Genomic DNA, 23,928 nt, shown 5'->3' with positions numbered 1-23,928 from the left:
AATTTTATTTGTCTCAAGACAGTAAAAGTAATATAAGATACAAGTGACCATATCTATCATACTTCGTAAAAGCTCTCAATAGTTAAAACACATTTTTTCTCCCCCACTCTGAGATTTGTTCTTTGAAGCATACACTGGGTTTCTTGTATTTCCTGTGGCCTTTTCTCTAATGGTTAAAGTACTCTGCAACTAGTGATTGAGGAACAAATGTTTGTTTACTGATTGCCTAGCAACATTATAAGGCTGTTGTACTTGACAGAACTTGCAGATAATATGAGTATGGGTTTCACAGAGTTCTTTGTATTTTTTCTGAGTTAATTACTTCCCAACAGCTTGCAGAATGACAATTGGACCAATGGAATTTGTGACTAAGAAGTTAGATAACACTTTTTAGTAAGTCCAAAAGCTGTTATGAAATTTCAACATTCAAATACTTCAGCTGCCAAGTAGAACGTGCTGTTCGAAAACATCATGGGAAGAAAGACGATTTTGCTTCTGATTGTGGGGGTCCTTGGGGCATATTATGTTTACACACCTCTCCCGGATAATATTGAGGAGCCGTGGAAATTAATGTGCGTAACAACATGTTTGAAAACTATGACACATTTGGTAAGTATAAACTTTTATTGACTCTAAATGTTTAGAAGTTTAATCAGGAGAAAATAATTATCTTTATTATTTTTTAAATAATTTCTGCTGTTTTGGAAATTTTACTCAAAGTTTGCTTGCTGGTTTTAAAACCTTTTAAATATATTATCTATTGCTTAATGCAGAGCCGGAACAGACTGAATATGGAGGGAGTAGTCAACGAGTTTCCATTTTAAATACTAGAAGACGAAATAGACTGGCTAAGAAAGACAAAAAGTCTTATCGTGAGTTTCATGGCATGAGTGCTGACAGAATGAAGCCTTTTTAACTTCAGAAATGGTGGAATTGAGCAACACTGTGATTAGTTACAGAATTCGATACAGTAACCTTGTATTCAGATGTGCAAATCCTTTCTTACTGAAATACCTGTGAACAAGTCAACTGGTAAAGACCCAGGGGAAAGGTTTCCAGTTGAAGGGTTTAGTTGCTGAATGATAGGATCCCGCATGGCTGGCTCACTACCTACTGTTCATGGGTGGTCCTCAAAGACTTGTGGTTCTTTTCTAATGAGTCTAATTACTTGGAAATAAAGCCATATAGTTTGCTCCTTTAACTGTGTAGTGAATTGCCTCCCTGCAGCAAAAACAAAACAAAAACAATTCATAGACAGTCTGGGTATTAAACCCTTGGCTCAACATCTCTTGTATATATTTTTTTAGTTCCAGCACTTTTCTGGAGCTTAATGTAGCTCTGAATAAGTGTGATGCTTGTCTTATTTTTATTTTCTTATTAGTGATTTGACTATTTTTAGTAATTTTATAGTACATGTTATTGGGTTTGGGTCAGTTTTGGTGGAATATAGCTTCAAGTCATTTTTTTTGTAAAGTTATTCTTGGTTGATTTTGATTGATCATTTTGATTTCTTTTATTATTTGGATTAATTATGTGTGTGTGTGTATACATTTACATACACATGTAGTCTGTGTTTGTCTTTGGAAAAAATGTCATTTTCTCTATAACATTTAATCTTCTGCAATTTTCTTTTGTTTGTTTTTCTTGTTTCTATCATATATAACAGTTTGCTTGAGTTTCTTATAACTCAGTGTTTATTTCTGAAATTATTTTGTCTTTTTTTCTTATTCCTTTTCTGATTTCTACCAGTACCATTTTTCAGTCACCTCTTCCTTTCAATTAGAGATCACCTCCAAATATCTTCCTATGTCTTCCTTAAAGATTTGTACTTCTGCTTTGTGACCTTTTTTCTTATATTATTTGTTCTGAAGCATTGTGTAATTTATTTCACCTACCTTGTATCAATTATTTTTAAACTTGTTTTCTTCATATGTTGGAGGCTATTATTATTTTTCTTATAGTACATAGTACCTTGCATGAGTTTTTGTTTTTTCATGAATGTTATTCACATACCTTTTGTATTATTTCTATTTGGATGAGATAGCTTTTCTTTGACAAACTTAAAAGAATGTACTGGAGAATGGTGGAAGGGTCAAGACTTTTTTCCTTAAAGTATTTTTGCTTTAGAGCTCCTAACACTATGTATATATAAATTTATAAATTTCTAATAAAAGACAATGGATATTTACTCCAAGAATGAAAGAGATTCACCATAATCAAAGACTGAAACATAATGAGGCTTGATTACTGGGACAAGTTGCTATACTAAAAAATTGCCCAGAAGTAACTGTTATCTTTTTAATTATTTATCTGTTCTTTTTTCCCTTTCATTGTTTGGTTTCACATAAAAGGGAAAAAATTGTAGATTTACCATAAAACTCCCACTCTTTTCTTTTTTTTCTTAAGGAAAATATTTAATTTGCTAAGCATATCAGATTACCATATAATATGGTATCTTATCAAAACCTCTAAAAAGCCCATCACTCACTTCACTTCATGTTAAAGAAAGTAACCAGGTTTTTTTCATTTTCCTCATCCCAAAAAGAAAAAACAAAACTTTTGCTTGAATTTAATGCCACCTGATACTACTTTGTTCTTTACCAATCAACTTAAGCATAAGTTAAAGAACGGTAATTCTAATTTTTAATAATCCAGTGATGAAGATAAATGAAAATCATTGAATACAATCAACTGTCAACTAGTTGGTGATACAGCATTATCTCCTGAAATAGGAATTGCAAATATAGTTTACTAAAATGCCAACTCATAGATTGCTCAGCATTACTCTGAAAGGTAATATGAGACTATAAAATGACTCTGAGGTTGCATTTAGTCTTGATAAGAAATCACACGGCAATCAAATAACATTTTCAGACCTATACCCGGTTTGGGATTATAGACATCTGTGAAAACATTTTCTACCCTTACACCAGATTGTAAGGTTTTACTTATTTGCTTTGGGACACTTTGAAACTTCCTAGGTTTAAGGCTATTTTAAAATTTGTTAGTTTTATTATCTTCTATTCTTTTTTTCTCCATTTGTCACTGACTCTTGCAGGCCTTTTTACTTCTTTTTGCTGCTATGGCCTTCTCAAAGACATCACTGGTTGACCTCCAAAGGATGAACATTTTGAAACCCAATACTCATTTGAGTTTCCAAATTGCTGAGTAACCACATTTAATCTGCAGAACTTTGACTAGGTGCAGCCAATGGCATAGGCACTGTTTTCTCAACAGAAATTCAGTTTTATATATATATTTAGGTGATAGATCCTTGTATGATTGATTAAGATGTGTAAAACATTTTGTCCTTACACTGAGGGATATAAATTCTTGCATTAGTGAGAATTTTCCCTCTCTATCATTTAATATTTCAAATTTACATAAAAAATTGCTCCCAGAGTATAGAGTCAGTATAAAGAAGAAAAGATAATTTGAGAAAGTATGTCCATAAGCTACTGCTCTAGTTTCTCCATACTTCACCAAATAGAGTCAAAGAAACTAAGACTCTTGTTATTCAATTCAGACTCCAGGGACACTGGGCTATATTTGTAACACAGTGGTGACTTCTTAGTCTTTTGTTATGTATTTATTAATGTTACACCTCCTAGTAAACTCTAAAACGTTGTGAAAATACAAAGTCACCTATAATTTTTTTATAATTAGTACTTTCTTACACAACACATGATGACTACTTTGTTGTTCAGTCTCATGTCATGTCTGACTCTTTGCAACCCCATGGACTGCAGCACACAGACTCCTCCATCCTCCACTATCTCACAGAGTTTGCTCAAATTCATGTCCATTAAGTCGGTGATGCTATGTAACCATCTCATCCTTTGCTGCCCCCTTCTCATTTTGCCTTCAGTCTTTCCCAGCATCGAGATCTTTTCCAGTGAGTCGGCTCTTTGAATCTAGTGGCCAATGTATTGGAGCTTCAGCTTTCAGCATCGGTCATTCTAATGAATATTCAAGGTTGATTTCCTATTTTCGTATAAATACTCATCTTTAACTTGTATAACATACACTATTCTCCTGCTGCTGCTGCTAAGTCACTTCAGTCGTGTCTGACTCTGTGCGACCCCATTGATGGCAGCCCACCTGGCTCCCCTGTCCCTGGGATTCTCCAGGCGAGAACACTGGAGTGGGTTGCCATTTCCTTCTCCAATGCATGAAAGTGAAAAGTGAAAGTGAAGTTGCTCAGCCATGTCCAACCCTCAGTGATCCCATGGACTTGCAGCCCACCAACCAGGCTCCTCCGTCCATGGGATTTTCCAGGCAAGAGTACTGGAGTGGTGTGCCATTGCCTTCTCCATACCATTCTCCTATCATTTAAAAATATTTACTTGAAACTAAATAATCTTATTCTTTGCAGATAAAATACTTGAGTCTAGTGATTTATGTTTTGAAAGAGGCCTTGTATTTTCTGCACTTAAATTTGATTGAAAGCCAGAAAGTGAAAGTGAAAGTGAAGTTGCTCAGTCGTGTCCGACTCTTTGCAACCCCATGGGCTGTAGCCCACCAGGCTCCTCCATCCATGGGGTTCTCCAGGCAAGAATACTGGAGTGGGTTGCCATTTCCTTCTCCAAGGGATCTTCCCAAACCAGGGATCAAACCTAGGTCTCCCGCTTTGCAGGCAGATGCTTTAACCTCTGGGCAACCAGGGAAGCCACAGGACTCTTTGTGACCCCATGGACTACATGTAGCCTACCAGGCTCCTCTGTCCATGAGATTTTCCAGGCAGTAGTACTGGAGTGGATTGCCATTTCCTTCTCCAGGGTATCTTCCTGACCTAAGAATTGAACCTGGGTCTCCTGCATTGTAGACAGATGCTTGAAAGCCAGAGGGCCAGCTAAATTAACATAAATTATTTTCTTGGGAAAAATGTGGATACTTTATGTCATAGGTCATAGGAGTTTTAAATTTGTTAAAATTAAGTAAATAAATGCTTGTGACCTAACTATCACCTTTCTATGTTAACATTTAAAATAATTAAAAATTGTTTCCACATTGAAAAGTAAAGGGGATGGAAAATGGTCCACTGGAAGTAAGAGTCTCTACCCCTTGTGTACAGCAAGGAGGAGCAGATAGGGGATACCATGGTGTTGTGGACAAGGTCAGTGTGTGTGGAGCTGTTTGTGTGTAGAAAGGGTGACCAGAATGTGGAGAAGACCTAGAATATCCTTATAGCTATAGAATAGTTGATCTTTTAAGCTTATCAGGCACTGACTAAGCATTTGTACTTCACTCTCTCCTGCATGAAGTTCTACTCCTCTGGCTGCAGTTGTAACATTAAGGCAACACTTTTTGTGAGTCTGTCTTCTGACATCTCTTGAGGACAGCTGCTAGGCAATATTAAGCCCACAGCTTAATAGGAGGGATATTTGTGTGCTACTTGAACCAAGTGTAGCATGAGTGGGCAGGGAAATGCAGGAGGCCATGGGAACCACTACCATTCTTCTGGACCCTGGGCAGGGCCCAAGGTGCCCTCAGAGTTTGGTTCCTGCCCAGTCTCTCTGTCCAATCTCTCACACCCATGAAAGTTCTGTGAATACTAAGGGATCCTTGAACACTGTATCCACTGTCACACTGTCTGTTCAATGGGCATTTCATAATTGTGGCCACTATGGGACAACATATTATCTGGTCAGGAGTGACACCTGGCTTCAGGGATCAGACCTAGGCTTGAGTCCCACATATAGCACTTATTGTATGACTAGTCATAAATATGTCTCTTAACCTCTCCCACCTCAACATATTCAACTGAAAAATCTGGGAATATGTTACTGTTTACCATGTTTTTGGTAAGAATTGAATTGGTACACAAATGGAAAGCGTAATACTTGGCAAAGATTAAAAACAACTATAAGTGTAGTTATTTATATATATATATATATATCTCCTTTCTTCTGATGCTAGCAATGCAACTTCTTTTTTATATAATTTTATTTATTTTTGGCTGTGCTAGGTCTTCATGGCTGCATGGGCTTTTCTCTACTTGCGTCGAGTGGGAGCTACTCTTTAGTTGTGGTATGTGGGCTTCCCATTGCAATGGCCTCTTATTGCAACCAGGCTGTAGGGTGCTTGGGCTTCAGTAGTTGTGGCTCCTGGACTCTAGAGCACAGGTTCAGTAGTTTGGTGCATGAGTTTAGTTGTTCTACAGCATGTGGGATCTTCCCTGAGCCCCCTGTCTCCTGCATTGGCAGGTGGATTCTTTACCACTGAGCCACTAGGGAAGCCATCAGTGTAACTTAAAAGGATAACATTTTCTCCTAATTCTGTAAGGGGTCGTGATAACTTACTGCACCCTTCATATATGCTTATTTGGACTATGTATCCTTGGTAAGCTTTATGTAAAATATCAGTATGTCATTTTGATGCATGATCCTTTGCTCAAAAATGTATATGACTGTGTGTTTGACTTCTAGTCAGCAGAACAGTTCTCAGACCTTTCTGAGATTCTGTCTCCTGGGTTATAATCCTCAATTTGGCTTGAATAAAAAGCCTATTTTTTCTTCTTAACTGATGGTTAATTGAGTTTTCATTGACATAAATAGAGATATGAATATTGAGACACAAATGAATACAGATTTGGACATGGATTAGATATGGGTATAAATGCCTAACTCAGTATAAATATAGGTAGCACATTATATGACTTCCCTGGTGGCTTAGTGGTAAAAAAAATCTGCCTGCAATGCAGGAGACCCAGTTTTGATCTTTGGGTTGGGAGATCCTCTGGAGGAGGATATGGCAACCCACTCCAGTATTCTTGCCTGGAAAATCCCTATGGACAGGGGAGTCTGGTGGGCTATAGTCCATCAGGGTTTCAAAGAGTTGGACATGACTAAATGACTAAGCAGCAGCAGCACATTATATATAAGTGAATATATATTAATAGCTGTTTGTATCTTTTTATCTGTCTACCTACCTATATATCATCAATCTATTTATTAATTACATGCCAACTTTTACCATTTCTTTTGACTATAACTAACCTCTTAACTTCAGGAATATCTAGTTAAAACTCCTGAGTACAATGTCTGTACAAATCATAATACTACTTATTTTTGATCAAATTAATCAGAGACATCAAACTAAATAATGTAGAATAATAACTGGAAATGACCTTTCAATACATTAATTAGAAAATTATAATAGAGTATGGTCAGCTTAACTCCCAGGTTATGTTTCACAATGCCCACTGTTTAAAATTAAATTACTGTTTTAAGTACAGACAGTTCCTGATTCATGATGGTTTGACTTATGATTTTTTGACTTTATGATGGTGCAAAAGTTATACACATTCAGTAGAAATTGTACTTCACATTTTGATTTTGATCTTTTCCGAGGCATGAGATACGTGGGCGATTCCCTGTCATGATGCTGGACAGCAGTAGGGAGCCATAGCTCCCAGTTAACCCCTTGATCGCACATGTAAACAACCTACATACTTACACCACTCTCTCCTCCTACAACCATTGTGTTCTTCACTTTCAGGACAGTATTCAGTAAATTACACAATTTCAGTATTTTATTGTAAAATAAATTTTGCATTAGATGATTATGCCCTACTGTAAGCTAAGCAGATGTTTGGTAGGTTGTGTGTGTTTAGTTGCTCATTCATGTCTGACTCTTTTTTGTGACCTCATGGACTGTAACCCTCCAGGTTTTTCTTTCTATGGGATTTCCCAGGCAAGAATATTGGAGTGGATTGCCATTTCCTCCTCCAGGGGATATTCCTGATCCAGAGACTGAACCCTTATCTCCTGCATTTGCATGCAGATTCTTTACCACTGAGCCACCTGGGAAGCCTGTTTGGTAGGTTACATATATTTAAATGCATTTTTGACTTAAAACATTTTCAAATTACAATGAATTTACCAGGACATAACCTCATTGGAAATTGAGGAAGATCTAGCATTTCAGCCTACCAGGCTCCTCCATCCATGGAATTTTCCAGGCAAGAGTACTGGAGTGGGTTGCCATTTCCTTCTCCAGGAGATCTCCTGCATTGTAGGCAGACACTTTACCATCTGAGCCACTAGGGAAGTCCATACTTAATGATATATATGTATATATCACATATGGATAGCATTTATTTTGTTGTTAGCTAGTTAGAACACATTAAGCTGCTTGGTGATGTGTTTACAAAAGAAAAATAGACACTGTGTTCTGAAAGTAGCTCCCCATACTGCAGTGTCAACAGAGCTTCCCACTGAAATTTCAACCATATAGGCCAAGCAAGTTAGCTTCCGATAAAATGGTGTTCATGAATACCTTTGAAATTTCTTTTCTTTAGGCCTTTGATCAAATTGTTTTTCCTGTCTGACTAAATCTAAAAATTTTAAGCAACCATAATTTTTCACATTCAACAAGTTGAAATCAAACAGTGCACCCATCAGAAACTTTCTTCTTATATTTCAGAACTAATCTGTCTTCTCTTTCTACCTGAGCAGCCATTCAAGGTCTTTTTTTACTCTGCCTTTTATTAGAGTTTATTTATGTGAATGTCTATTTTTAACAATAGTCTGTAAAGGTTGGAAATTATATCACAAGCATCTTGCATTAACCATACCTCTAGCACTGTGTTTTTGTTTGTTTTTTTGTTTTTTCCTTTATTTTTGACCCTGCCACACAGCTTATGGAATATTTTTGGCATAAACATAATTGTAATTTTGTAGTGTGAATTTTAAATCATTATAACTAGGCTCAAACACATCTTCATTAATCAAAATAAGAACCATTACAATCAACACATTTTGCCAACAAGGAATAAGTTTCTCTATTCCTATGGCATTAAAATCTATGTTTCATGATTCAACAAACACTTGGAAAGCATTTTTCTGCATCCTGCTGGCTGTGCAAGTGTTTTCTCTGCAAAAAGTTGTCAAGATGCTTGAAGAAGTGGTAGTCAGTTGGTGAGAGGTCAGGTGAAAATGCCAGTTGAAGCAAAACTCTATAGCCCAATTTGTTCAATTTTTGAAGTGTTGCTTGTGTGACATGTGGTCAGGCATTGTTGTGGAGGAGAAATGGGCTCTTTCTGTTGACCAGTGTTGCAGTTTTTGGTGCATCTCAATCAATTTGCTGAGCATACTTCTCAGCTGTAATGATTTCACCAGGATTTAGAAAGCTGTAGTGGACCAGATGGGCAGCAGGCCACCAAACAGTGACTATGACCATTTTTCGGTGCAAGCTTGGCTTGGGGAAGTGTTTTGGAACTTCTTCTCAGTCCAACTGTTGAGCTGGTCATTGATGATTGTCACATAAAATCCACTTTTCATTGCACATCACAATCCAGTCAAGAAATGGTTCATTGTTGTTGTGCATAATAAAAGAAGATGGTACTTCAAAACCACGATTTTTTTCTTTTTTGGTCAGTTCATGGGACACCTACTTATCAAGATTTCACCTTTCAATTTGTTTCCAATGCCAAATGAACATAGAATGATTGATGTTGAGTTCTTCAGCAATTGCCTGTGTATTTTTAGAGGATCAGCTTTGATTATTGCTCTCAATTGGTTGTTGTCACCTTCTGATAACCAGCCACTATGCTCCTCATTTTCAAGGCTCTCATCTCTGCAAAATTTCTTGAACCACCACTCCACTGTACAGTTGTTAGCATTTACTGAGCCAAATGCGTTGTTGATGTTGTGAGTTGTCTTCACTGCCTTATGACCCATTCTGAACTCGAATAAAAAAAATTTCTTGAATTTCCTTTTTGTCTAGCATCATATCTTTAGTCTAAAATAAATATAAAATAAACAGCACATAGTAAATCATTAGCAAAAAAGAAAGCATAAAGAGAGAAATGTGCCTTAAAATGATGTATAATGTAACAAAATTTACTCAAGAATATATTCTAGTATCAAGTGGTAAAGTTCAACAGTGTAAAACTACAATTACTTTTGCACTAACCTTATAGTTCCCCAATCGGGTATCAGTTAGTTCAGTTCAGTTCAGTCGCTCAGTCGTATCCAACTCTTTGTGACCTCATGGACCGCAGCATGCCAGGCCTCCCTGTCCATCACTAACTCCTGGAGTTTACCCAAACGAATGTCCATTGAGTCGGTGATGCCATCCAACCATCTCATCCTCTGTTGTCCCCTTCTCCTCCAGCCTTCAATCTTTCCCAGCATCACACCTGTGGAAACTTCAGTGAAAGCGCAGAGTCCCAAGTACTCACCTGACCAAACCTCTCCCTTAATGGGGACTATTACAGGTGTTACATTCAATAACTATTTTGCTACTACATTTCATGCATTAACATGTCACTTAACATTGGTAACGAGGGCATTATTATCTTTAAGCAAGTCAGTTATCTAATTCCAGCACGTGTTTTTTCGTTTGTTTATTTTAATGAAACCACAACCGAATTTTTGGCATTTATTGTACACAGCCACCAACACTCCATTTTATGCAGTTTGCGGGCCTGGGTTCACAGGGCATGGGCTGGGACAGCAAGGCTCTTTTACTTCAGATCGTTGATGGTTATCTTCCCCTTGTCCCTTTATGGGCCCATCTCCAGGAGGCAGCAGGGAAAGCTGGACGTTTCCCTTTAAATACTTACTAGAGAAGACTTGGAGAATATGACAGCAGACAGCATGGATGAGAGGCAGACTGCTCAGACTGCTCGGGACTGAGGTCTAGGGCAGCTGTAAGAGGACGAGGACGGACACCACAGACGAGTTTCAGTGGCTGGTTTGAGATGCTGGTAGTTGCTACTAAACCAGGGTAAGAACAAAATATTTTCTAAACATTTTTCTAGAGAATCTGAGGTCTCATTCAGACATGCTAGAGTTGTGAAATTTTTCACCAGCACTTCTCTCTGAGGAGGTTCTGGAGGCCATGATGGACCAACTTCACCTCCTCTCCAGTCCTCACAGCTGGATACCACGGTGTTGGCACAAGCTTACAATGGATGGTTCCTTAGGATAGGGAGCCAGTCCAATGAGATGATCCCAGCAGCCTCAAGAGCACTCTTGCCTAGAACATCCACATGCCCAGGCTCTGGGCCAGGCTGACCTCTCTTCAGAAGGATAGCAGCAGATCAGAAGCATTCAAATAACTCTCAAGAACAGAAGCCCCCAGTGTGAGAGTGCATGATTCATAGCTTCAAATAACAAGTAGTTGCATGAGCTTCCTTCCCAAGTGTGAAGTGGGCACAGTATGGCCTTCATGAGAATACAAGAGCTGCCCAGCCATCCATTTGCTATTCCCAAGCTCAGGTGGGGAAGATGCGGAAACATGGTGTCATCCTGTTTAGTCAGGTACTCGCACTTTGAGATGAACAGGTTCCCCACAGACATCTAGGCTCTTGAACCAAAGTCACATTCAAAAACAACTATATAAGAGCATAAGGCAGTCAGCTGTTCTTAAGAAAGGCCCTTCCCCCACTTTGCACAGTTTGGTCCTGGTAGGTGATTCCAGCACATGTCTTAAACATTCTTTTTTTTTCTGAAAACTCCCTCTAAACTATATCCTTTGTCAATCATACTATAATAGCTTTGCTAGCTTTACTACTTCGTGGTTTAGTAAATCACCTGCACTTCCTGTTTCTGTTCCTTTGGCCTCTGGTGAGATTTCCTCTTTGTTTGGCCAAATTTTTCTTCCCCTTTCAATATTGTTATCAGAGTTCACCAATATTTGAAAACTCCTCCCCAGGTCTTATGTTCAGGCATCTAGTTTATTGACCTCTGCCAGAGTTCTCTGTATATGTCTATGAGACATTGGTTATGTTGTTTTATGACTCTGTATCCATTTCTCTCACGTGACTTTTGAGCTTATATAGAGAACTTACCTTGTTTATCTTTGTAGTCAAAGTAGAAAGTATAAAATCTGCCATATTGTAATACTTCAATAAATCTTTATCTTTTTAAAAAAATCTAAGGCCAACTATTGTGGTAAAGATTCTGCACCTATTCAGATTCACCTGTGACAGTGTGACGCAGGACCTTTAGGAACACACGTGCATCCTTCTAGGGTCATTAACAGTATTGGCATTCGATATCTGTAACCTCTATGTGTTTTTTCTCTTCACTCTTATTTTAGTGTCACTTTGCTGAGCTGTTGGGAATCAGTCATTTCATGGACATTGCAAGGTTCTTCATGAGCATTCAAGAAGTCCCACCTACATCTGATGAAAATGTCACTGTGATGGAGACAACTTTCAACAATGTTCCTGTCCGTATATATTTACCAAAACGGAAGTCAGAGACACTAAGAAGAGGCTTATTTTATATTCATGGTGGTGGTTGGCATATGGGAAGTGCTGGTATGAGCCTCTTGTTGAAAATTTTAGATTATCACCTAGCATACATTTTATTAAGATGTTGACTTTGACATATGTTAAACATCATAGATAACAGAATGCTTCAGCTGTCTGAAGTTTAATTCTTTGGAACTATGCTATTAATAGTTTAAAGGAATTATGTTAAATCTCTTTCTGGAAAGGAATAATCAATATCAAAAGCTGTAGCAGATAACAGGTAAGAGGGGAAAGAATTTTATGAACTTAGAAATACAGCATTAAACTTGTTAATTGCAGAAATGATGGAACATTGTGATGAAAATCAAAATGAAGTGAGTTGAATAATAGATGAGAAATGAGGAAATGGAGACGGTGATGCCAGTTTTTCAGTAATCTCTGTTATGGAGGAAATGAGAAGGAAGGTGTTAGATAGAAAAGAAGCACAGAGTTGAAAAAGGGTATTTTATTTTTATTTTATATAGGACACATGTACATTTCTATTTATTTGATGCATGTTTATATATAATACATGTTTATTATATATAATTTTACTTATAAAACTTTTATATATGTATAAATATATTTTTATTATATATATTTTGTATTTATCTATGGAAGGCCTTTGAATGTGGTTATAAGTGGAACATGAAGATGTTGAGGAAATGTGGAGAGGGGGAGGATGGGATGAGATTTGTCTGACCTAGAGGAAGTAGGAGGGAATTGGACTCAATAAAGAGAAGAATTGACAACTTTTTGTAGCAAATGTTAAGTAAAAGTTTAAAACTTAGTGTATATTTGACATTTTAAGAATAGTCAACACTCAACTTTGAAAACTGTCACAGAACAATTTATACTCCTCCTTTCACTTGATGGAACCTTTGCAACAACGTTGTATCCTGATATTTGCCCTTTAGCATTTTATGATTTCTTTCTCTTCCTATTTCTGACAAATTCGATTATATTTTCTTAAACTTTTCTTATATGCAAAAGGGAGAATTTACCCAAGCCCAGTAGCAAACATGGGTGACCCATCCCCATCCTGTGTACATGGCCAAAAAAAAAAAAAAAAAAAAGACCCAGAAAGCACATATTTTTGTCTGCCTTTCAGAAAATATGAATATATAAATCAGGCCTCAGCTCTCCCTATTTCCCCTTTACTCTTTATCTTCCTCTGGCAGTTTTGATGGAGTCTATTACTATTTCCAGAGAGCACTTTCTATGCTCTTCTATTAAAGCAACTAATATTTTGCAATATTCCTGTCTGCTTATACAGCTATCCCTCCCTGTACTTGTCTTCAGTAGACAGTGACTTCCCAAGTATCAGGGAGTTAATATTTCTGTATTAATTTTTTCAACACACAACAGCTGCTAAATGGAGCAGAGATTAATCTTGAAGAGAATGAAATTGGTTTAATAAATTTAGTGTGAAAATAAGACATATGTAAAAAGATCACTGAATAGAGGAATTTATGTTCTGTAGCTATGATGAAATTTTAGAAATATTTTTCCTAGAACATTTCATTGAGGAACAAGGTAGAGTAGTAAGCTTTCTGCTGAAGGGAACGCCGTTCAGTTCATCTGTCAGTCTCAGATTTTATTTTCATTTGTTTCAGCTTTCTTTGATATTGACTTTCTATCAAGACGGACAGCTGTTATACTAGATGCTGTTGTCATTTCAACCAAGTAAGAACACTGTGGGATCTTGTGGATTTTGATCAGATGCCTTATGCAGTCAGATGCTCACAGCAGTCTTGGTCATTCCTTATGTCAGGAGTGTTCAAATGAAGTTGAAAAGATGAGAATAGAAACAGTGAGTTTGAGCATGACCAGAAAACAGTCAGATAGAAAAGAGTTTTATAGTTAGGTCAAGTAAGGATCAAAAAGAGCAAGTCAAGAAATTTTTATAATAAAATCTAACTATTGTATTTCATGGACAAAGGACCTCCAATGGACTTTTAGCCTATTCTTAATTAGCAGGGCTTCAGAATCAGAAAATGAGGTTCAAAACCTGGTGCTAGAATTGATTGGATGGCTGCCAGTTAAATATCATGTTAGATCTGTTTTCTCATGTGTAAACTGAGAGTCATAATATTTTGTATATTATAGGGTTTTTTGAGGATTAACCAATAAGATATATTTAAAGAAATTAGTATATATTTCATGGGCTAATCCTTCATTAAAAGCAGTTAGTCACCAAGTAACATGTGGGAATTCAGACAAAATCTAGTTTCGAAAAGCATTCTAGGTTAATGACCAACAGTAGAAAAGAAACCCAATGGGAATGAATAGAAAAATGAAGAAGTTATGTAAAAAACAGTGACCCCTGCATGCCAACTTGATCATTAGATTAAGTTGGAATAGAATAATTCCTATGATTTGTTCATCATTTATTGGTTGCTAATAAAGTGTAATGACTACAAAGAAAATAACATTTTGGGAGAAGTTTAGTTTCAGGAAGTTATCACCAGAGTTTTTTTTTTTTTTCTTTTTAATCTACTCCAAGTTTGTCATTCAAGATTTTACTTATGTATAATGGCACTTGCAAAAACCTTCATGTCAAGCACAGTCATAAACATGAAGTTTGTCTTTGAATTCATAATGACCTAAACCATGAGGTTGCTAAAGAAAAATATTACTTTTGATTTTTAGGTTAGAGCATGCACATTCATGACATTTTTTGATTAACAATAACTGACTTAAAGAACATTGTAATTCTGCCCACAGCTACCGACTAGCACCTGAACATCACTTTCCAAGCCAATTTGAAGATGTCTATAATTCACTAAAGTGGTTCTTAAACCAAGATGTTCTTGACAAGTACAGTGTAGATCCTGAAAGAATTGGTATCTCTGGAGAGAGTGCTGGAGGGAATTTAGCTGCAGCCGTGACTCAACAGGTATATTACTCACTTTTATTTGATTTTTTAAAAAATATCCTACACTTAATACATTTATTTCAAACATTGAAATACCAGTGAAGTTATGTTATTATTATATAAATCAGTTTAGTTCAGTCGCTCAGTGGTGTCCAACTCTTTGTGACCTTATGGACTGCAGTATGCCTGTCTTCCCTGTCCATCACCAGCTCCTGGAGCTTACTCAAACTCATGTCCACCAAGTTGGTGATGCCATCCAACCATCTCATCCTCTATTGTCCCCTTCTTCTCTTGCCTTCAATCTTTCTCAGCATTAGGGTCTTTTCCAGTGAGTCAATTCTTTGCATCAGGTGGCCAAAGTATTGGAATTTCAGCTTCAGCATCAGTCCTTCCAATGAACATTCAGGGCTGATTTCCTTCAGGATGGACTGGTTTGATCTCCCTTGCATGAAAAGTGTTGTTATCAGAATAATCTATTGCCCATAGAGAAACATGTTAGCTAGTTCACAGATAATATTTGCTTGCACAGAGAATTATAATTTTCATATATCAATATTAATTTTCAATCCCTGGTCAGGGAACAAAGATCCCACATGCCTCAAGGCAATTAAGCCTGCCCACCACAACCACTAAGCCTATGTGCCACAACTACTGAGCTTGTGCACAACAACTAGAGAGAAGCCTGTGAACAAAAGATCCTGCATGCTGCAATTAACTCTACATAACTAAAAATAAATAAATGTTTTTAAAAAGGAAAAGTGAACTAAGAAGAGGAGAGAATAGATTTTAAGTCTTATAAGCTTAACTTTTTTATTATCCAAGAAGAAATAAATGTTACCATTTGAACTTTGATAAGTTGAAGTTAAGAATACTCTTTATAATTCTTAAAATAATCATTTAATGAATAAAAACAGGGCATAACTCATAAAGTAGTACAGAAAAAAATTATTCAATAGAAAGTTCAATCAATCTGAAAGAAGTGAAAAACAGAGACGGAAAGGAGGATGCACAAAATAAGGTTGTAGTCTAAATGATTTGGTTTTAAGGCCAAGATTTCCAGACTAAAAACATAATAAATAAGTAGAAAATTTGAAAATAAATGAATGGAAAAAATATACCCTGAAATAATATCTAAATGAATGTTTAGGTAAGGAAAATGACATTATTACAGAAAAAGTTCAAATCACCTAGGAAATGTACAGCTCTAAATCTGTGTGGAGTTAATAACTTGGCTGTAAATATGGGGTCACAAAGAGTTGGACACAACACACACACACACACACAAATATGAAGAAAACATCAACAAAATTATAAGGGAAAACAATGAAATTCACAATCACAGAAGAAAATTTAAAAATACCTCTTCCAGTGATTAAGAGATTGAGAGGCAAAAAGTAATTGTATAGAGGACTGGAATAACAACCAGTGCATTTAACTCAGTGGACCTGTAAATAACAGGGAACAAGCAAGTACTGCTACTGCTGCTGCTGCTGCTGCTGCTAAGTCGCTTCAGTCGGGTCCGACTCTTTGCGACCCCATAGACGGCAGCCCACCAGGCTCCCCGTCCCTGGGATTCTCCAGGCAAGAACACTGAAGTGGGTTGCCATTTCCTTCTCCAATGTGTGAAAGTGAAAAGTGAAAGGGAAGTCGCTCAGTCGTGTCCGATTCTGTGCGACCCCATAGATGGAAGTACACCAGGCTCTTCCATCCATGGGAGTTTCCAGGCAAGAGTACTGGAGTGGGGTGTCATTGCCTTCTCTGCAAGCAAGTACACGTGATCATTTAAAAAAATTGACCAAGTACTGCCATAAGGCGAGTCTCGGAAAAAAAAAAAAAGAAAGTCACAGACTTTAAATTATACAACACTTGAATTCTTACCACAATGCAGTAATGGAGGATCAATACAAAAAGACAAATAACAAAATATTTTTCCTTGTATGGAAATTTAAAAACATATTAAGACCAATGGGCCACTATTTAAAATACTATATCTTTTATATGGTCTCCAGGATAGTGTTTATAGGAAATTGTATTTCCTCAAAAGCATATATTAGCAAAGAAAGAAGGATGGAATAAACATTTGACTCAAAAAATCAAATTAAAAAATAGACGGAAGATAGTAATAATGACAAGAACAGAAATTAGGATAATCAAAATGAGCTTATGGGAGATGTGAACAAAAAGCAAAAGGTGAACTGTTTAAAAGGACTAACACAATTTTTAAATCTCTTGGAAGATAATGAGGAAAAATAAAAGTTAAGTACAACTAATTAACGCCAAAACTGAGAGCAGGACAACACTGCAGACCCTTCAATATGGAAAAGAATTATTCTTTGAAGGTTAAACATGTATTGTATCCTTGAAAGAATTTTGTTTGAAGAACTTTGGAATTAAAGTATTATAATATTTAAATTAAATGGACAAACTCCAAGAAAATATAACTTGCAAAACAGACACAACAGGAAATAAAAATCTGAGCCATTTTATAACCATTTTATTCCAGAAAAACAAAATACGTGCCTAAGAACACGGAAAGAGTATACACTCTTCAGTTATTTTCAAAGAATCTTGATCTTTATGACCAATCTGACAAGAACAATTTCAGGAAGGAAAACAATGGGCCAATTATATTCAGAAAACTAAGATATTATTATCATGAATAAAATATTAGAAAAAATATATACATACCATGAACAAGCTGTTAATAATGCAAAGAAAAATATATTTTATAAAAATGAGTTTCAATACATTGAGAGATTAAGGAAGTAAAATCATATCTCATGTACAAAAAAGAATTTTTTAAAAGTCACAGTAACAATTATTGCTTACCTAGGAAGAGATGTGTGTGTGTAGTCAATCACATCCGACTCTGCGATTTCATGGACTGTAGCCCACCAGGCTACTCTGTCCATGGAATTCTACAGGCAAGAATACTGAAGCGGGCTGCCATTTCCTATTTGAGAGGATCTTTTTGACCCAGGGGTCAAATCTGTGTCTCTTGCATCTCTTGCATTGCAGGCCAATTCTTTTACCACTCTGCTGGGAAGCCCTAACCAGTTTAACTGCATTGACATGTATAACTAGTGTAATTTTAAAGAAATACACAAAATTGAATGTAATAAAATATAGGTTGATGGTTACTGGAGAGAAAGAAGGGTGTGCAAGGGTATGGTGAATTCCCTGACCCTTAAACATATCTATTACATTTCACATTTCTGCCTTATATAGTTACATATATGTGTTATATTTAATTATAAAATTATAAAGTATAATTTTTTAAACAGAAATAGATTCACAGATGAAGAAAACAAACTTATGGTTACCAGGGGGAAGAAAAGGGAGGAATAAATTGGGAGATTGGGATTGGCATAGAATACTACATATGAGATAGATAACTAATGAGGACCTACTATATAGCACAGGGAATCCTACTTAATACTCTGTAATAGCCTATATGGGAAAAGAGTCTAAAAAAGAGTGGAGATATATATATATATATATATATATATATATATATATATATATATATATATATATATATATATAACTGATTCACTTTGCTGTACAGCAGAAACTAAAACAATATTGTAAATCAACTATACTTTAAAAATTTAAAATAAAATATAGGTTTATTACTTTTTTAAATCTACAGGTCAAAGATTTTGGCTATCTGTAAAGTTTTAATTAATTGGTCAAATATAAAATATTTTTGTATGTCTTCTTCAGTTCAGTTCAGTTCAGTCACTCAATCGTGTCCAACTCTTTGCAACCCCATGAATCGCAGCACCCACGCCTCCCTGTCCATCACCAACTCCCAGAGTTCACTCAAAGTCATGTCCATCAAGTAGGTAATGCCATCCAGCCATCTCATCCTCTGTCATCCCCTTCTCCTCCTGCCCCCAATCCCTCCCAGCATCAGAGTCTTTTCCAATGAATCAACTCTTTGCATGAGGTGGCCAAAGTATTGGAGTTTGAGCTTTAGCATCAGTCCTTCCAGTGAACACCCAGGGCTGATCTCCTTTAGGATGGACTGGTTGGATCCCCTTAACTCACTCTAAATCAGTCACCTGTGAGCTACCTATTTAATAATTGTGTGTGTTTAGTCACTCAGTTACATCTAACTCTTTGTGATCCCATGGACTGTAGCCCGCCAGGCTCTCTCCATGTGATTTTCCAGGCAAGAATACTGGAGCAGGTTTCCATGTCCAACTTCAAAGGATATTCCTGACCCAGGGATGGAACCCATGTTCTCTTGTGTCTCCTACATTGGCAGGCAGATTCTTTACCACTGCACCACTTGGGAAGCCATTTGATAATTACCATTCCTTTACTGATCTAAACAGCATTCTTCATACTGAAAGGTTGTTGTTGAATTATGACGCTGGGATTCTTGGCCCCTGGAGGAGAAGAATTTAATCCAGGGCCAGAGACAAGGCTTGATCACTCAGAGCTTTTGTGTAATAAAGTTTTATTAAAGTATGAAGGAGATAGAGAAAGCTTTTGACATAGGCATCAGAAGGGAGCAGAAAGAGTACCCCCCTGCTAGTCTTTAGCTGGATGTTACATAGTAACCAGCAGTCTGTTAATGAAAGAAAGGAATGTCTCAAAACTTAGAATGGCACCAGGCCCTTCACCCATAGGATGCACTTTGGGATAATCTTGGCTCCAAATGGTTCATCTTGGGCCATAAAAGGATTAACTTGAATCTTGAAGAAGGGCAGAGCACCATAAAAATAGTGTTACTTACATAGATTAAAGGAACGATATCGGAGTATAACATACTGGTTTATCAAGTAGGTTCTGAGCCAAAAGGCGGAACCGACTTGAAGACAGAGTTTGGGGTAAATGCATAGTACATTAGCATAGCTTAAGATAAACATTTCCATAAGAAAAAGGCAATGGTTAACTTTAAGTGAAACCAGGTGTCATGGCAACACAGAATTTTAAGAGAAACCTCCTTTCAAATTTGTATAGAGAAGGAAAAAAATATGGCTAGTTTGTTTTTTCCTGCCACTTAAGGGAGATAAAAATGTCTGACACTTGCAGGCTATTTCTTCCATTTGGAGACCCCTGCCTGTTACCCTCTCAATACTAGGTACCAAGATAAATGGAACGTGGTAATTTTACCTGAAATAAAACACAGAACTGGTTATTTAAATTCAGAAATTATTTTTACATAAAATAATCTAGTAATGAACTTTTAAATATTTTATTCTACTAACTTGCTCTAATTCTTGTGATCTAAATGAAATAAAATAAACATTGTTGCCATTTGCTTTTGCAGGCCTGTGTGTGTGTGTGTGTGTGTGTGTGTAAAATGTCATATTTATATCAAAGGAAAGAATGTCAGGGTCCTGTGCTCTCTTCAACTCTATATCAAGTTTTCAGAAATGAACTTCATCTAGCCATTATACTTTACTCTGAGCAGCACCAGAATGTATATGGCTTCAATAATTACTGTTTATGACCTACACCAGTGGAGCTCAAATTTTTCCTTGCATCAGAATCACCCGAAAGATGACAAAACACACATTGCTGGTTCCTCTCAACTTAATTTAGTGAGTCTGGGCTAGGTTTAAGAATTTTCATTTCTAACAAATCCCTGGGTGATTTGAATATCAGGCATTTAGGGACCACACTTAGAGAAGCTATTCTATGAGGCATCCTGGGCCATTTCAATGTGGGAACGATATAAATGTACATAGAAACATCTCCTAAAATGTAATGCTTAATATTGTGTGTGTGCTTGCTGAATCACTTCAGTTGTGTCTGGCTCTGTGCAGCCTTATAGACTACAGCCTGAGAGGCTCCTCTGTCAATGGGATTTTCCAGGCAAGAATGCTGGTGTGGATTGCCATGCCCTCCTACAGGGGATCTTCCCACCCCAGAGCTCAAACCTGGGTCTCCTGAACTGCAGGCAGGTTCTTTACCATCTAAGCCATCAAGGAAGCCCCACGCTCAGTATTACTAGTTCCCAAATACTTTGGGTTATGCATCCTATTGATGGAAAAATTTTAGTACACCCCAAATGTATGCATATTAATTTATAGATACATTTGTCTTAATGCACTAATCTGAATATTTGAAACACTTAAACATTAAAATCAATTAGACTTTTATCCAGGATTTATTTATTTAGTGTCAGCATTGAATAAGAATTCCTAATGACATGATCTTCTCCTTAAATGTTACTGCCTGTTGATATCAGTTCAGTTCAGTCACTCAGTCTTGTCCGACTCTTTGTGACCCCATGGACTGCACCCACCAGGCTTCCCTGTCCATCACTAACTCCCAGAGCTTATTCAAACTCATGTCCATCGAGTCAGTGATGCCATCCAACCGTCTCATCCTCTGTCATCCCCTTCTCCTCCTGCCTTCCTCTCCTCCCAGCATCAGGGTCTTTTCCAATGAGTCAGTTCTTTGCATCAGGTGGCCAAAGTATTGGAGTTTCAGTTTCAGCATCAGTCCTTCCAATGAATATTCAAGACTGATTTCATTTAGGATGGACTTGTTGGAGCTCTTTGAAGTCCAAGGGATTCTGTTAATATAATAATATGTATATAAAATTTTTATTTAAAATATATCAGTTTCCTCTGATTGCCATTCTTAGCAATGTAAGAATAGATATTTTGCTTTTAAATCACAGATTAGATGGTCTTTTTCCCCATCCATAAGAAAAGTATTGGGCTTCCCTGTTGGCTCAGATGGTATGACCTGCAATGCAAGAGACCTGGCTTCTATCACTGTTTATGTTCATAGTATTTAAGTCATACACCCAGTCTTAGATATAATTGAAAGTTGGAATGTTCTTTGAGATATATTTCTTGTTTCTGATTATTTTTTGAGATTCTGAATTTAACTCATATCAGTAATTGCTTCTAAATTTAAAATACATTTTGAATGAAATTACTATTTGATCAACTTTAAATTATTTTCAGCTCATAGATGACCCAGATGTCAAGATCAAACTCAAGACCCAGTCTTTAATTTATCCTGCCCTTCAGTGTCTTGATCTGGATTTACCATCATATCGGGAAAACTCAAATCTTGGTCTGACCAAATCATTCGTGGTCAAATTGTGGAGTGGATACTTTACCACAGACAGATCACTTGAAAAAGCCATGTTCTTCAATCAACATGTACCAGTGGAATCAAGCCATCTGTTCAAATTTGTTAATTGGAGTTCTTTCCTCCCTGAGAAGTTTAGGAAAGGGCATTTTTATAAGAGTCCAACTTATGGTAATTCTAAGCTGGCTAAAAAGTATCCAGGGTTTCTAGATGTGAGGGCGGCTCCCTTATTGGCTGATGACAACAGATTGCGTAATTTGCCCCTGACCTATGTCATCACCTGTCAATATGATACATTAAGAGATGATGGAATCATGTACGTCACCAGACTCCAGAATGCGGGAGTTAGGGTGACCCATAACCACATTGAGGATGGATTCCATGGAGCACTTGTTTATCGTGGGTTTAAAATTGGATACAGAATAGAAAAACAGTATATGAGTTGGTTAAGTGAAAATTTATAGTAAAATATCTGAACAGTGGTTCATAAAAATATATAAACCTCAGAGTAGGAAACAAATTAGTGAGAAAAGGTTGTGTTTGCATTGATATGTGATTATCTGTGACCTTTCTAATGTTCTCATAACCATTGTATTTTGTGAGTCTTTTTAACTCAGCAGATTCTTCTCTGTCCCTTATTATAAATGTTGTTTACTCATCTCTGTACCTTAACTAATATTTATATTCTATATTTTTTCTTGCTGCTGTTAGTCATTTCTTATAACTCTAATTTATAGCCCTAGTTTTTTGTCTAATGGTATTACTATTTAGAAGAAAGTTTAAAGGAATACATCTGGTTTGTGAAATGCTAGAGCTTCAGTTGGCATGGATTTGGAGTCTTGAAATGCTGCCTTATAGGCAATCATATTTCCTTGCCAATTCTTTTTTCAGAGTGTTAGCCTCAATACAACATCATTTGTTTATCACTGCAAAATTCACTTCTTAATGCAAACTTCTTCATGTGCTCAGACAACCAGAATCAGTGCCAATGATCTCATAGGCATTTTAGGAAAAAGTAGCTCTATTCTTTTGACAAATGAGGGACATTCAAGTGGGAGGCAGTAACTCTACATGTAGCAGCGATGAGTGAAGCCCAGGACATAGAGGAAATCACAAAACCAAACTGAAAATTTTGATCTCTGAAAGTTCTTGTGTCTATATGGGGTTAGTAGAGTGACAAACAAAATCGCTAAGTTATTGGTCTGTCTTAGTCAATTTGGGCTGCTGTAACAATAACTATAGAGTTGGTGGCTTATAAAACAATAGAAATTTATTGCTTACAGTTTTGGAGGTTCAGGGTGTCAATATGGTCAGATTCTGGTGAGAGCCCACTTCTGCACTGCAAACTGTGACTTCCATGACAGAGAACAAAGAGAGGGAGCAGGCTTTTCTATGACTCTTATAAGGGCACTCATTTCATTCATGAGGACTCCACTCTCATGAGCTCATCTAATCCTAATTACTTCTCAAAGTCTTCACTTCACTTCCTAATACCATCACAGAGAAGATAGGGTTTCAACATAAGAAACTTGGGGGACACATTCAGTCTATAGCATAGACTATAGTGAATAAAGAGTAATGACCATATATTATGTAATGTTTGATAATTTTGGAGAAATACTGATGAAGGCAGCTTAGGGCTAGTATGGCATCTCCTCCCAACCATCAGAAGTCAAGGTTTCTTCTTTCCATTCCTCCTCAGCTAATATCAGGCAGAAAGAGGTGGAGGTTAGGG

General features: G+C 36.8%; 1 protein-coding gene across 1 annotated transcript; it reads left to right on the top strand.

Annotated features, from left to right (window-relative positions):
* Nucleotides 1–451: 451 nt before the first annotated feature.
* LOC128055149 (arylacetamide deacetylase-like) lies at nt 452–22,657 on the top strand. The gene is made up of 5 exons (XM_052647549.1): nt 452–609; nt 12,052–12,274; nt 13,864–13,933; nt 14,975–15,146; nt 22,064–22,657. The coding sequence occupies exons 1-5, from the start codon at nt 472–474 to the stop codon at nt 22,655–22,657; spliced, it is 1,197 nt and encodes a 398-aa protein (XP_052503509.1). The 5' UTR covers nt 452–471.
* Nucleotides 22,658–23,928: the final 1,271 nt, after the last annotated feature.

The sequence above is a fragment of the Budorcas taxicolor genome, chromosome 1 (assembly GCF_023091745.1).
Source record: "Budorcas taxicolor isolate Tak-1 chromosome 1, Takin1.1, whole genome shotgun sequence".
Lineage (NCBI taxonomy): Eukaryota > Metazoa > Chordata > Mammalia > Artiodactyla > Bovidae > Budorcas > Budorcas taxicolor.
The sequence above is the reverse complement of the archived record's forward strand: the minus strand, read 5'-3'. Positions and strand labels throughout refer to the sequence as shown.

What these genes read in the sequence shown, in the direction of transcription:
- LOC128055149 (XM_052647549.1), top strand. Translation starts at nt 472, where the DNA reads ATGGGAAGAAAGACGATTTTGCTTCTGATTGTGGGGGTCCTTGGGGCA. An exon ending in GCTGTTGTCATTTCAACCAA is followed by an intron (nt 13,934 to 14,974) that starts GTAAGAACACTG and finishes TTCTGCCCACAG; the next exon opens with CTACCGACTAGCACCTGAAC. An exon ending in CTGCAGCCGTGACTCAACAG is followed by an intron (nt 15,147 to 22,063) that starts GTATATTACTCA and finishes AATTATTTTCAG; the next exon opens with CTCATAGATGACCCAGATGT.